At 40.4% G+C, this 14,513-nt stretch overlaps 1 protein-coding gene across 1 annotated transcript in view; it reads right to left on the reverse strand.

Annotated features, from left to right (window-relative positions):
• Positions 1-3,567: 3,567 nt before the first annotated feature.
• The window catches only part of TMEM39A (transmembrane protein 39A), a 29,197-nt gene continuing 18,251 nt past the window's right edge, over positions 3,568-14,513 (reverse strand). The window contains exons 6-9 of the mRNA XM_037158747.2: positions 10,455-10,803; positions 9,495-9,682; positions 7,461-7,581; positions 3,568-4,639 (exon numbers count right to left, since the gene is read on the reverse strand). Coding sequence (XP_037014642.1) covers positions 4,406-4,639; positions 7,461-7,581; positions 9,495-9,682; positions 10,455-10,803 — 892 coding nt within the window. The 3' untranslated portion in view covers positions 3,568-4,405. The remainder of the gene's footprint in view (positions 4,640-7,460; positions 7,582-9,494; positions 9,683-10,454; positions 10,804-14,513) is intronic.

A 14,513-nucleotide genomic window follows, 5' to 3' on the forward strand; every position in this document is an offset into this window, starting at 1 on the left:
AAGTTGACGCTATCAGGTATTTCTTCCATCTCCCACTGCCACTTCCCCTTATCCACGTGTGAACCTAACCCTTCTAGCTCAGAGGAAGTGCTCTTACTGTTCCCAAGGGCTCCCCTCTTTCACATTCCCAGAAGAGGGGAATTCTGGGGTTCCCAGAACCCCTCTTTCACATTCATTACTTATTCCAGTTCTCTACTCTGGACCAGTTGCAGCCTGACCACCACTTCTATTGCTCCATTAAAATTTCTCTTGCTAAAGTCACCAGTGGTCTAACCACCAAATCCAAGAGTTTTTTTCTAATACTTGATACTGCTTACTGTTCCTCTTCTTGAAACTAGTTCACTTCTTTGGATTACTTCCCTTTTCTTAGTCTGGTTCATTTGAAAGGTGCCTCTTCCTCTAAATGTTCACCAGAATCCTACCCTTCCTTCTCTTTCCACTCCACATACTTTCCCTACGTTCCTATTCACACCCATGGCTTTTTCTATCACCCATGCAGTGGTGAAACCCCACCTTCCAATGCCTCCCGCTTGGACTCATTAAATGGTTGGCTAACCAGTCTCTGCGGTCTCACCGGCATCCTCCCGTTTTCCAAACCTCCCCTACTTATTGCTGTCAAAGTCTAACATAGGATAGGGATTCTCTTCAAAATCACCTGGAGACTGTTAAAACAGGCTTACAGACTCCACCCAGAGTTCTCAGTAGGTTCAGAGCAGGGATTGAAATTTCCCATTTCTAACGAGTTCCCAATTTTATGATGCTGATGCTCCTGGTTACTCTTGGAGAACCCTTGACCTGAGAATCCTTTGGGTCATAATCCTTCAGTTTAAAATCTTCATTAGCTGTCTTCTGTCCACAAACGTTCCCAGGGCTGTCTGCTTAAGAATTACTTTTGGGAGGTGCATATTATTGGACTTCACCCTCAAAATTTTGAATTAGTGGGTCTGACGCACTGTCCAAGGGCCACCCGTGACCTACAGGACACAAAAATCCAAACCTCTTAAAGTGGAATTCAAGGCTCTCTGTAATCTATTCCTCACCTAGCTCTCCAGTATTACCGAACTATGTATTTAAATACGTAGTGCAAATCCATGCCTAACTTTCTGTATATACTGTTCTCACTGCATAAACCCCACCTCCCTCACCCACATGGCAAACACCTAGTCTTCCTCCAAATGCATCACGTGTTACTGCTGCAAACAAGGTGTCCAAGCAGTTGATTGCTCCCTTTTCTGCCTCACTTCTTGGATATGCTTCCTTTACTGAACAGCTTTGTGTTGACTTGTCTGCCCTCCATTAATTAGTTAATGAACTCTGAACATCACTGTCACCCAGTGTCTGGCACATAATCACCCAGCAAACAAACGGGGAGTGGGGCAGGGGTGGTTGACGGGGAGCAGAAGCTCAGGGCATACAACACGGAACCAGGGTAAACAGAAGGTTCAGAAACATTTCCATTGTGCTTGTACCTAACACGTTTACTCACCTAAAGCCACCCAGACAACTGGTCAAGCATCTTCTTTCCTTTCTCAGTATCCCACATTCACCCAATTGGTTTTTTTGCTATACTATCCCCCCGCCACGCTATTTAACTTCCCAGCATATTAACAATTACCAAAAAAAAAAAAAAGGCCCTTCTTTAATGGGTATGTGTCTTCTACTATCACCAAGTAAAGATGGTGCCCTTCCTTTCACGTGACCTAGTAATTTTCCTCTCCCCCATCTGAATGCGGCACCTACGAAGACAGTGTAAATGAACAGGAGCACGATTAACTGAAGGGCAACACCTCCCTGATGCTGTCCTATCTGGAAGGAGGGGGGAGCACTTTGCAATTCCATTAACCAAAATTTTTATTTTTCTTATATGCTGTCATATGTTTAGCCAACCTGGCCTCTGGTTCTCCTGTGCTGTTCCTTTAGGATATGGCCAAGACAGGTCAAAATCATGTCCGCTTACTATCTCTGATCAGTTACCTGGGCTGCTTTTCAGTGAAAGATCCAACTTGGAACCATTTTTATGAAACATCTTTGTGCCCAGGCCACCCAGTTGGTTTTAGCTATCAAGAAATCTCATCAAAATGTTTGCTAGTCAAGAGCATACCTTCAAGATCCTAAGGAAAGATGATAAAGATGGCAATTTTCCACATTCCCCCATTCCAAGAGCAACATTTAGGTTGAAATACTTTATAAAAACCAGCACACTGGTTATCTCACTATGTTGCCAATATGCTGAAATTGTTCCCACCTCTGGGCCCTGCCCTTGCTGTTACTGTAACATGGGATTCTCCTCAAAGCTATTTATATGGCTCATCTGGTTCATCTGGCTCAGCCTTGCTTCATCTGGACTTTGCTCAAAATCATCTCTTTATAGATGCCTTCTAGCAATGCCACTCTTTGCACTTTCTATTTCCTTGCCCTGATTTATTTTCTCTTTACCACACTTACTACCACCACCAGGAGACATTATATTATAAACTCATTTATGGCACAATTTACACCCCTACTTCCCATACTGAAAACTATGAGGGTAGGGTCTTGCAGTGCTTATTCACATAGCGCCGAACATAGTGCCTAGGAGTCAATATAGATTTTGTGGGGGAAAAAATTTTTTGGCAGGGGGTAGAGAAAGAGAGAGAGAAACATCAATGCACGAGAGATTCGTTGACCAGCTGCCTCTCGCACACCCCCAACTCGAGACCTGGCCTGCAATCCAGGCACGCGCCCTGACCAGGAATCAGACTGGCGACCTTTTGGTCTGCAGGCCGGCACTCAGTCCACTGAACCACACCAGCAAGAGCACTGATACAGATTTTTTAAATGGCTGAATAGACTCAGACTGAATGCCAAACAGTTTAACTTAAAAAAAAAAAAAGTATACACATCCAAATATTTAAGGAAAAAGTTGTTAATTTAAACATCACAGTCACCTTAGGTAGCTGTATACATACCTACTACTCACAATGCTGCCTTCACTAAAAATCTGCTGAGTTTTTCTGCAAGAATTATTTTTGGATCCAGTTATGAATTACATGACTGGTCTTTTTACTTCATAAGTCATACTGTGTTTCACCAGTTTCACAGTGTGAAAAAGCCAACCAAGCACAGAAATATATAAGAATATACTCAGGCTCTCAAAACAAGGCCTCAGAAGCTTAGATGACCAGTGACATCAACTGACTGAGTACATCACCTCTCAAGAACATGGACTGAAACAGGTTAACGCTCACACACACACACGAAGGTTCTGAAGTATGAAATTAAAAACACATTTTGGCCCTAGCCAGATAGCTCAGTTGCTTAGAGGGTTGCCTTGATATACCAAGGTTTCGGGTTTGATCCCTGGTCAGGGCACAGTGAACATATCGGTGGGTGGAAAAATTGATGTTTCTCTCTTTTCCCCTCTAAAAAATCAATAAATTTAAAAAATTTAAAAAACACACACACACATTTTGGGCACAGACCAAATTGCCAGAGGACATAGAATATAAGAATTATAATTCTTATAATTTACTTCCACTCATGCCACCGTGGCTGGGCTGCCGCTAAACCGTATCCCTGGTTGCCTATCAGTGGACTTGCCCATTCTTCCAGTTACTCAGTGTCTTTGACCTGCCCACACTCCAGCCCACGTGGCATTTGCACCCCACCTTCTCCCATGGATCTGGCTATACACCATCTTCTTCATGAGGGTGGGCATATTCATAAAGACTTTCTGTCTTAAAAAGTATTATTTCAAACAGCTAAAAATCAAAAGCTAATCTTTAGAGGAAAAAGAAATAAAGGAACAGGGAAAATGACAGCAATATCCTGAGTTTCAGATAGTAGCTTATTCAAAAGTACATTTAAATGGCACAGCGCTGAAGAGATCACTGAGTTCCTATTCCAGAAATGCTTCTTCCCAGTAGGCAACAAAGAGAATCCCACTTAGGACTACATGTAGCTTACTCCTTGCCCCGTGTACTCCAATTCTATCTGCCGGCCGGAGAAAGAGAATGGGTGCGGGCAGGCAACTCCACTGATCTTCCTTTCTGCAGGAATAAGGTCAGCTGGGGACTGAAGATAACTAGAAGGACTGAAAGCAAAGGAGACACACCAAAGGTACTACATCAAGTGGTATATGAGCTGTGTTCATAAACGAATGAGCTATTCTGGAGCCATACAAACAAATCAATCTCTTTACTGGAGAGGCACACCTCTCATCTGTATATTATTTGAATATACTAACACATGAAAGATCACATCACCTTGTTTATGGATACATTTAATATCCCTTACCCTTCCCACCTTCAAAACATAATAGTATACAAAATATAAAATATCTTAAATATTTATAAAAATTGCGAGAAAAAAATAGAACGTATGAAAATATTTTTATCTGAGTTCTCCCTCATCGTTGAGAGGCAGCTTAGTTCGCCTTGAGTTCATAACTGTTGAGTGGATAGGAGTACGCCCTGCCTAACACTATCCTGTCCCGGAGGAGCTTAAATAACACATAGTAGTTGCAGAAGAGTATGAGAGCCATGGAAAGCGTGTGGTTCCACTTCTCCGACCTCAGTAAGGAATAGAGCTGGTAGAAGACGACACTGCCCTCAATGAGGATAAGCAGATTTAACAGCCTTAATGGACGATGAAATAGGAACTGTAAGGAAATCAAAAAGCAAATGTTATTTCACAGTGAAGTACACTTCAGTTATTCTCGCTTTTTTCCTAAAACAATCTCATATTTGCAGGTTCCGATATGTAGTAACAGACAGATCTGATTATTGAGTATCAACCAGGCTTTTTCTTACAGTAGAGACCCAAACCTTTTCCTTTTTTGCTCAAAGAATAATGAAATAAATTTTATTTCAATGCCCCTGAGATACAAAAAGGGATCATACTGGTAAGAACTGTGCCTCTAAAGATTTTTCTTAGATTTTAGGTATCTATTTTATTTGAGATAACCAACAGTATAACAATCTAAGACAACAGCTGGATAAAGGGCCAAACGGAAAATATTTTAGACTTTGCAAGAGGCAAAAACTGAGGACATGATGGCAGTACTTACACAGCCATTTAAGATGTAACCATTTAAAATCTAATGTGACTTTGTGGGCTGATCCAAGCCAAACTGACATATACGACAGAAATTTATTAATTTTTCTTTTTTTAAAAGATTTTATTTATTTATTTTTAGAGAAAGGGGAAGGGAGGAAGAAAGAGAAGGAGAGAAATATTGACATGTGGTTGCCTCTCACATGCTCCCTACTGGGCGCCTGACCTGCAACCCAGGCCTGTGCCCTGACTGGGAATTGAACCAGTGACCATCTGGTTCTCAGGCTTCTGCTCAATCCACTGAGCTACACCAGCCAGGGCTAATTTTTCTTTAAAACTATTTTTACCCACCATAATCACTAACTTAAATCCTCTACACCAAGTGTTCTGGTGTTTTGTTTTTCCTGGATACTGAAAAGCAGAGTGCAGAAATACAGGACAATAAGAAAGAAAGGGGAAACTAGTCATAAACGGAGTTTGGCCAAAAACAGGTCTCACTGCTTTCACACCAACCAAACTCTTCACTCTAAGAAACTAAATTCTGGTTTACTAATAAAAATGTATTATGAATAAAAAGAGAGAGGTCACAGGTTGCAAGTTATGGTAATGGTAGTATGTCACATCTAAAAGAAATCATTTAGAACTGAAGGCTCTAATCTGAGGATAAAGCCAAATGACTACGACAGCTCTGAAAGGCAGCAAAACGCTCCTCAGGCTCTGTTGTGAGAAGGAAGAAAATGTTTAATCTGGGCTTCATTACATGATATCCAGTAATATCATGTCTAAAATTGGCTCAGAATTAATATCCTATTGTAAAAGGACTCAGTCAATTTCAGATTGTGTGGTAATTATAACAATTATAATTTTAAAAAACAAGCTTGACATTCTAAGAGCCATAAGCCAGAGGCGCATTTTAAATGACTGCTACCAAACATCAATGTGCCTAAGAATCATTTCCAAACATGTCAATGCTGAAAATTCCTGGATGCTTCACAGATTCTGATTCAGAAATCTGGGGTTGGGACCCCCATCACTGGTTTTAAAGAGTGAACCAGGTGACTCATATGCAAGTGGCCCAAAGACCACTTTGAGAAGTACTGATTTACTTGTCTGGTCTCGCACAATCAGTATTAAGTTAACTTCCCTAATCCTCCTTCTTTGGATTCCACCTGATTCTTCAACTGCCCAGTGCTAGCAAGGAAAATACTTATTTTTCAAGCAGAAAATGCTAATAAAACATCTGGTTATTATAGGTTTCAAGGGGACAGCAAGGACCAACAGAAGTAATTAATGGTTTCTGGAAGTCAGCTGGATGAATTAAATATTCTGTGCAGAAACCAAATGCTCAAGCAGTTATGACTCAAGTCTACTCCTCCATCTTCAGACAACCCCACAGGACTCTAGGAGATGCTTGTAGTTTCCTCACTAAAGGGTCTTTTACCTCCCACATGTTCCTCCCAACTCACCCCGCCCCCTCTTCATGGCATTTACAAGCATCCTGCCCTGATGCAAGTTCACAGTATTTAATTAAAAGGCCTTTAGTAGTGAACACCCGTAGAACCAAAAGTTCATGTACCTTCACAAGGAACATGAGAGAAAGGGTCAAAAAAAAAGTATCTAAAAAAAAAAACGATCTCCGATTCTCTTAGACTACGACCTCCATTCAAGGGCAATGTGCTGCACTACGGCATTTTTAGTAAGAATGGTCCCTGCACGCACCTTTGCTGCCCCCACTCCCACCGATCACTTGGCCTTTCTCTTATAAGTAAATACTTCTGCCCCCTAGAGTCAGAATTTCTGGAAAATGAAGATCAAATGGAACATAACCCAAGGTATAAACTCAAATGGGTGAGAAGCTGGGTTTTAGCAGGTATCTATTGCTTTCCTTTTTAACTTTTAAGCCTTTTTTCCTTTTAATTCAGGAAAAGGTAAAAGTTAGGCTGCTGATCACGGCATTTGTCTAACTTTCAAAGAGGAAGTCAAGGTATTTTAAGATGATACATATCACAAATATCAAAAAAAAAGCCAACCCCAAAGCATCATATTACATTACTGTACTAAATACTGCTTAAGGATACAGATACATTATAATAAGGATACCATTAAAGAAAACTATTAAACATAAAAAATATAAGATAAAAGGGAAAATCTTAAATAATTGTCTACTCAAATCAAGTAATACTACTAGACTCAATAACTTCTAATGTAACTAGACCAGTCAAGCTACTGAAGCTGGATATTTGACCTTCAAACTGCCTTTCAGAAGACATTTCCAAAGAACCAAGGCCATTAGTATAGAAGCAATAATCACATTATATCACTGTAATTTCCTATATGTGCTTCACACTGTGCTAGATGCTTACACATGATGGCCTTCTAACACTTAACCCTAAGTGTATGTTTCAAAAGAAATAAGTGGTACTTGCATAGAAGCGGGCATGGGACACATCTGAAGGCACTGCCACGTTGTAAGGCCCCATGGCTCTATATAAGCATCTGCTGTGTCGCACCAGCACCCCTTGAGGCCATATTGTATTTTCTGACCAACTAAGGGAGAAAGAAATGCAATGTTAGCATATTGGCGATTACAGATAAGATAGTGTCTGGCAACGCCAGCTATATTTCTATAGAAGAGATTAAGTACTCAAAGCTTCATCTGTCTGAATTCTGAAAAGAGAGTCTCCTATGGTCAAACTGGAAAGAGTTAAAAAGAATTTGTTATTATAACTTCACTGCTATACAGTAGAGAGAGGTTACAAAGTGATACAGTTAAATCAATGACAAAGAACTAAGAGGCTTAGGAGAATGGGCAGAACTAAAAACGTAAGTAAGGTATCTATGAGCCAGAAAATCAAGTGTAAGCAAGTAGACTGTCATCTCAATCTCAAGTGAGCAGAGTCTACCAGTGGCAACGCTAGAGGGAACAAACAACGAAGAGAAAGTGGAAGGCTGTAAGAGGAGGGGAGAAAATCACAGGTTGTCAAGCTGGCGTGACATTTACTGCAGAATTGCAACCCAAAAAGCTATACAGAAAATCAGTTTATCACATACTTTTAACGCTTCGTATATGCAAGAAGCTCTATGGAACAACACAGACACACACGAGGTACAGACACAGACTTCTCTTTTTACCGCTTTCTTGGTTTATTGTTATAGAGGTTTCTCTAGGAAAAAGAAGTTATGGAATAAGCTTCATTCTTTCCAGGACCAATGTAATGTAGTTGGGGTAGGGATGGGAATTTTCAGGTTAAGCTTTAAAAAAAAAATCTAAGTTAATTCATCTCTTCCTGATTTTGGAAAAGTTAGTTTCCTGAAAGAACTGGGACAGCATTTTAGATATGTTAAAAAATTCTAGCACCCTGAAGCTTTCCCAGCTCAGAAAATGTTCCATCAGCCTTGCTCACACTTACCAGCATTAAAGTGATGATACACCTCATGGCCATGTGCCATCAGGAGCCTGAAGATGTACAGTACTAGTACTGTGGATTGTATGTTCAATTTTTATTGAAATTTGTCCTTTGCCCACAGTTGGGTTTCTTTCAGCCTGGCCCAATCTCTTTTCAGTTCCTGATCTTGAAGGCCTGTGCTAATCTGTATCAGACATCAAGGCAGATAATTGAAGGGAGGACTGTGAGGAGGAGAAGGGAGGGGAAGGTCACCTCCATCTGTCCCACTTAATTAGGAAAGAACTTCTAGGTGAGGAAATTTGTGAAATGTTCAAATTATAAAAAGGGGGGAGATGAGGATGGTCCAGATCTGAGAGAAAGGCATGATGAAGGCTCAGCAATGGGAGAATAAAAGGGTTCTAACGTTAGCCATTTTGGACCATAGGAACCAGACAGAGAAATGACTGATAAGGGGACACAGTGAGAGGAATACTCAGTAAGCAATCAGGGACAGTTTACATTTAAATGAGAAAAGCAGAGAAATATTCATTAGCAATTTTATAAAGGAAAAAAATTAAAAATGCAGGAAAATGACTAGAACAAATCTGCATTTATTAGAAAGGAAAGATGAGAGAAGCAAATTCCAACTGCCTACGTGTGAGATGATAAGCTAGCAACCATTTAGCTACAGCAATGAAGATGAGAAGATGAATCTTACAGTCTCCTAAAGAGAATTAAAAATAGATCATGACTCTGAATTTGGCCGAAGGGTTAAGACTAAAAGCAAACTCCGAGATGATAGACTGGGAAACAAATTAGGCCTTCGAGAGTTCAGGCCTTCTAGAGTGACTGGGCAGCTGACAAGTAGGAGGCATTTAAGGAGGCACTAGGGATGGCGGTGGAGATGAGTTAACGTCCCCTGTGTTCAGTTTAGAGTGATGACAAGCATCCATGTAGACAAAAACCAAAAACTAAATGTTCAAAGCCAAGAACAAGAATGACATACAAAGCAAATAAACATGACCAGCAGCATGTGGAGAGGTGTTACGTGGTTTTACCCTCTGGCCTACTCACATGTGCTGCGGAGCATTGCTGTAGGACCCATGTTCGAGCTTCTGCCACTTGCCCAGATGAGCGGCTGATTTATGTAGCAAATCACAGTATTTGGATGGCAGTAGTTGTGTGGTAAGCATGACAAAAGCATTGATCCATACCATAATGAGGTGCTCGCACGACCAGCGCATGTCATAGTACTGGGTACTCTGGAAGAGATCAGAAGAGAGAAATGATCCATGCACTGGTGAGCAAGAAGGCAGAGATGGGTGTGTGTACGTATGCCCTGCAGACAAATGCCACACTGAGTCACACATGCATTGGTTGTCCTGCTGTCTGTGCAGAAAGTTCACCAGCAGGCTCCTCCAAATGCTTCAACCTGACTTTCTGACTGTATGAGTTAGGGCTGGGAGGGAGAGGCGATTATGTTTTAAGTGCTTCCTTTCTAGAAGAAGTGAGGGCTCTCTGTGAATGATCACTCCGGCTGCAGACGTGCTTCTCAATGGGTGAAGAAAGGGCACTAAAATGTCCCAAAAGACTTTGGGCCAAGTGACATCCAGACCATTTTTCTTTTCTACTGAAGTAAACTGAAGTTTAGACAAAAGTTAGATTAAAATCAAGGAAATCCTGATAACCATGTTAAGATCAACCACAGTAGGCTAAATGATATTGAAATCTCAGTACTCTTTTAACCTACTAAATACTGACTCTATTATAAGTACAAATTTTATTCTCCCAGGAAACTGGGGGAAAAAAAGGAAGGAAAAGAAAAAAGGAGGGGACCACCACGGGTGCATCACATATATGGAAATACCTATCCGCCAACCAGGAGCGGTACTAGTGCACTCCAGATGCAGCCGAACTCCACCATCCAGGCTGCCAAAGGGGAGACAGAGAAAAGGGGGAATTAAATAAGAAACACCCAGTTTATGTCATTCACACACAAATCCAGGAAGCACGTAAAAGCCAGGAACCACTTACCTTCACAAAACACAGGGGAAGAAATGCAACATAGTAGGCACTGAAGAGGGAGTTGAAGAGAACTTCCTTGATTCTGTGGTTGAAATCTGCTTTCAGACATTCTACTTCATTTCGAATGAGGTCTGGAGATAGAGGGCAGCTGTGGGTGGGGATGGGTGTGCAGTTATTAAACTGTTCTTTTAGAGACTCCAACAATAAGGAGAGGAAGTCTTTGGATTTGGCCAAGCCACCCACAGTTGAGGCACTTTCCTCTACCGCCTGGTGCTGAACGACGTAGTTATAGTCCGTGAGAAGAAGATGAGCTCTACTATCTTGGTGGAAACAGCAGAGAGGAACATAAACACCAAACCTGCAGAAAAAGGTGAACATGAAGTGAGACCACAGATGCCACCTAAGACAGATCTTGTAAGTATGTTGTTAAAAGAGTCACCAGAGTGAACATAATGTAATGGGGACTTTCTTTACTGACGGTAATTCATTTGGGGGGAAGCTCTTTAATTTCTTCCCACAAACGTAATACGTATTCACTGTAGAATGAATAAAACTATACAAAATCACAATGCCAAATATAAATTACCTAGAAATAATCATTTTTATAACTTTTTATAACTAGGTGCAAACTGTGTATTTTTTTCTCTTGTATGTTAAGCCTCATACCATATAAACTGGTTTGTAGCCTGCTGTTTTAACTTTGGGTATATTGAGCATTTTCTATTATTACATATTTTTTGTAACAATTTTTAAAGATGTCATAGTATCTTCAGATAGATGTACCATAATTTACCCATTTTTCTCTTTTTAGAAACTTAGGCTGTTTATTTCCAGCTACCATAACTTTTAATGGAATAAGCACTTTCCTACACAGATCTTTGCCTACACCTGGTAATTTTCAATGGCTTGCCCTTCGTGTTGAGTTTTCCTTCTCAGTCAGGGGTTCCCCTGCCTCTCCACAACGTCACCCACCCCACTCCCACAGGAGTGGGAGTAACCCTTGCCAGGCTATTTTTCTCCACAGAACTTACAACTCCATATTTTTCACGTTCGTTAGATTTTTTATTTTGTGTTTTCCCCCCTTTTCCTATCCTTCCCTCACTACAATGTAAACAGCGTGAATCAGAGATTTTAGTCTGCTCTTAATTCCCTGCTGTATCCTTGATGCCTAGAGCAGTGGCTGAAACTGCTCTAGGCACTCAATAAATATTTGATGGACTAATGAAAAAATTCCAGACGAATGATAAGTAAATATAAACCTGGTTAAATAACTGAATATTTTTGAGACTTTTCATAACTTCTTATAGTTACTCCAAACTTTGGTTCCTTAAAAACATTTTAAATACCTCCCCTAAGTCCTTAAGGTAACTTCTACATTGTAACTGAGGTATTGTAAATAAACTGGTCATTTTACTGACAAAAACTCGGATGTGGAAAATAGCAAATGAAAATAGATTTAGTTATATAGTTTATTTTAAAAATTAACAAGTGTCGCTCGTTTATAGTTTTTTATAGAGGGAAAAAGGATGAGCTTAATTAGTAAGAGAAAGGTTAGCGGCAGCTCTGGTATCCACTGTGAATGTGCCCTGGGGCAGCAGGGTGGGAGCAGGTAAACACAGAAGCTTCAGGCAGAACTCACACCTATACAAAATTGCAAAGACCGGAGAAGGCTCTAGGTTCAACACTGCTGAAACACAAACTGCAGTGTAGGGTACAGGTAGGAGAGGAGACTGAAATGATGGTCCCATAAAATCTGATTATGCCTTGATTTATACTATGTGGCTACCCATATAAATGCATGCTTATACTTCAGACCCATAAATGACATCAATGATTGTCAAACTTGAACAAGCAGCAGAATCCTCCGGAGGCATGTTAAAAGACAAAGTGCTCGGCTCTACTTCCCACCGTTCAGTTCAGTAGATTTGGGGTGGATTCTGACAATATCTATGTCTAACAAACTGTCAAGAGATGCGAACGCTGCTGTTCTGGGAACCACACTTTGAGAACTGTTCAATATAGAGTACAAGGGGGACCCCAAAAAACCCCAGAATTATCTTCTGGAGGGTGAAGAAACCTTCTTGTACAGGTTTCCCCCACCAGGTGAGTGTTCTAGGAACCTATCTATATCAGTGTACCAGCTGGTGTTGTTTCAAGAGGCTGTGTTTGGCTTCAGTGAATTTTTTTTGAAGACTCTTTCAATGTGTTTGCCCACTTCATGGTAGGTGATTTATGAGTGCAGCTGCCCACACTGTGCTGAGTGTTCAGCAGACTTTGATCCAAAAGAGCATGACCCCTTACCCCCATGCTTCACCCTCCGTATTTACCCAGTCTTACCCCACATGAATTTATTTCTCCAGATGAAAAAAGTCCTCAAAGGGAAATGTTTTGCTGATGTGGAAGAGGTGGAAAAAAAAGGCAGAAGCACTAAAAGGCATCAAAATCGATGAGTTCAAAAACCATTTTGAGCAGTAGAAAAAAACATCTCGATAGGTGTGTTGCATCAGATGGACAGTACTTTGAAGGTAACTGAAGTTTAAACATGTAAGAATAAACACAAAGTTTTTTACAAATAAATTCTGGGGTTTTGGGGGGTTCTCCCTTGTATGTAATGATTAACAAGGGCTCTGGAAAAAAAAGACCTGATATTCTCTCTCTCACTGTCTGACCATGGAAAAGTTTTTAAATCTCTTACTCTGCCTCTACCTGTGGCAAAGACTGCTCACTGCCAGTAGCCACTGTTCTGAGCTTCCACAGCACCAGACTCTTTAGCTGAGGTAAAGGTACCTACTAAAGACTCAGGTAGCAGGGTCCAGACACCAGGGCACTGCCACCAATACCCAAGATCATTTCCACACACTGTACAGTAAAAGGAATAAATTTCTAATCTTTTAAAATTACTAATATTTTGAATCTGTTACAGCAGATTAAATATACTGTCTCCTGGGTTATTGAGATGGTTTCATGAGGTGATGTTTCTAAGTACCTAGCCCAGCACTTAGCACATAAAGAGAGCTCAATATATGTTTGCTATCTACTAACGTACAATAAAGAAAGTATTAGCCAAATGTATATAAGCTAAACCATGCAAAGTAGTTAGTTTAATAAGCCAATATGTATCAGGAGATACCATTATACACCCATTAGAAAGGTTAAATTTAGAAAAACAGGAAACATCAATGTTGGCAAAAATGTGGAGCAACCAGAACTCGTACAGAATTGGTAGAAGGATAAAATGATACAACTTCTTTGGGAAAAGGTCTGGTAGATTCTTATAAAATTGAACATAAACCTAACTTATAGCCTAGCAATGCCACACCTAGATACTTCTCCCAAGAGAATGAAAACACAACCTTACAAAAAAGACATGTAATATGTGCATAACAGTTTCATTTTTAATGAAAGTCCCCCAAACTGGAAGCAACCCACATCCAAAATTAGGAAAATAAACTGTGGTATATTTACACAATAAAATATTACTGACACACGCTGGCTGATATGGCTCAGGGGACTGAGTGCGGGCCTGCAAAACAAAGGGTTGCTGGTTGGATTCCCAGTCAGGGCACATGCCTAGGTTGTGGGCCAGGTCCCCAGTAGGGGGCGCATGAGAGGCAACCAGACAATGTTTCTCTCCCTCTTTCTCCCTCCCTTCCCCTCTAAAAATAAATAAAATAAAAATCTTTAAAAAAATATTACTGACACATGCAACCACACAGATGAATCTGAAAAACAATATGCTGAGTAAAAGACACCTTACACAAGAGTGTACATACTGCATAATACCTTTATATGAAATTCTAGAACAGGTAAACTAATCTATGGTGGAGAAAGAAATCAAAACAATGGTGGCCTTTGGGAGGCAAAAGGTGGGAAGTGACCGGAAGGAGGAATAAAGGAACCTTTGGAATGATGATGTTCTACATTGGGATAGTGGTTTGAGTCACACAGGTATCTATGACAGCTCATAAATGTACACAAAACTTGTGAACTTCACTGTATAAAATTCTACTTCAAGAAAACTATAAATATCAAACTAATTACTGATATGCATATGCTGACATATTTTGT

The sequence above is a fragment of the Artibeus jamaicensis genome, unplaced genomic scaffold, assembly GCF_021234435.1.
Source record: "Artibeus jamaicensis isolate MK-2021 breed Jamaican fruit bat unplaced genomic scaffold, CSHL_Jam_final contig_3126, whole genome shotgun sequence".
NCBI lineage: Eukaryota > Metazoa > Chordata > Mammalia > Chiroptera > Phyllostomidae > Artibeus > Artibeus jamaicensis.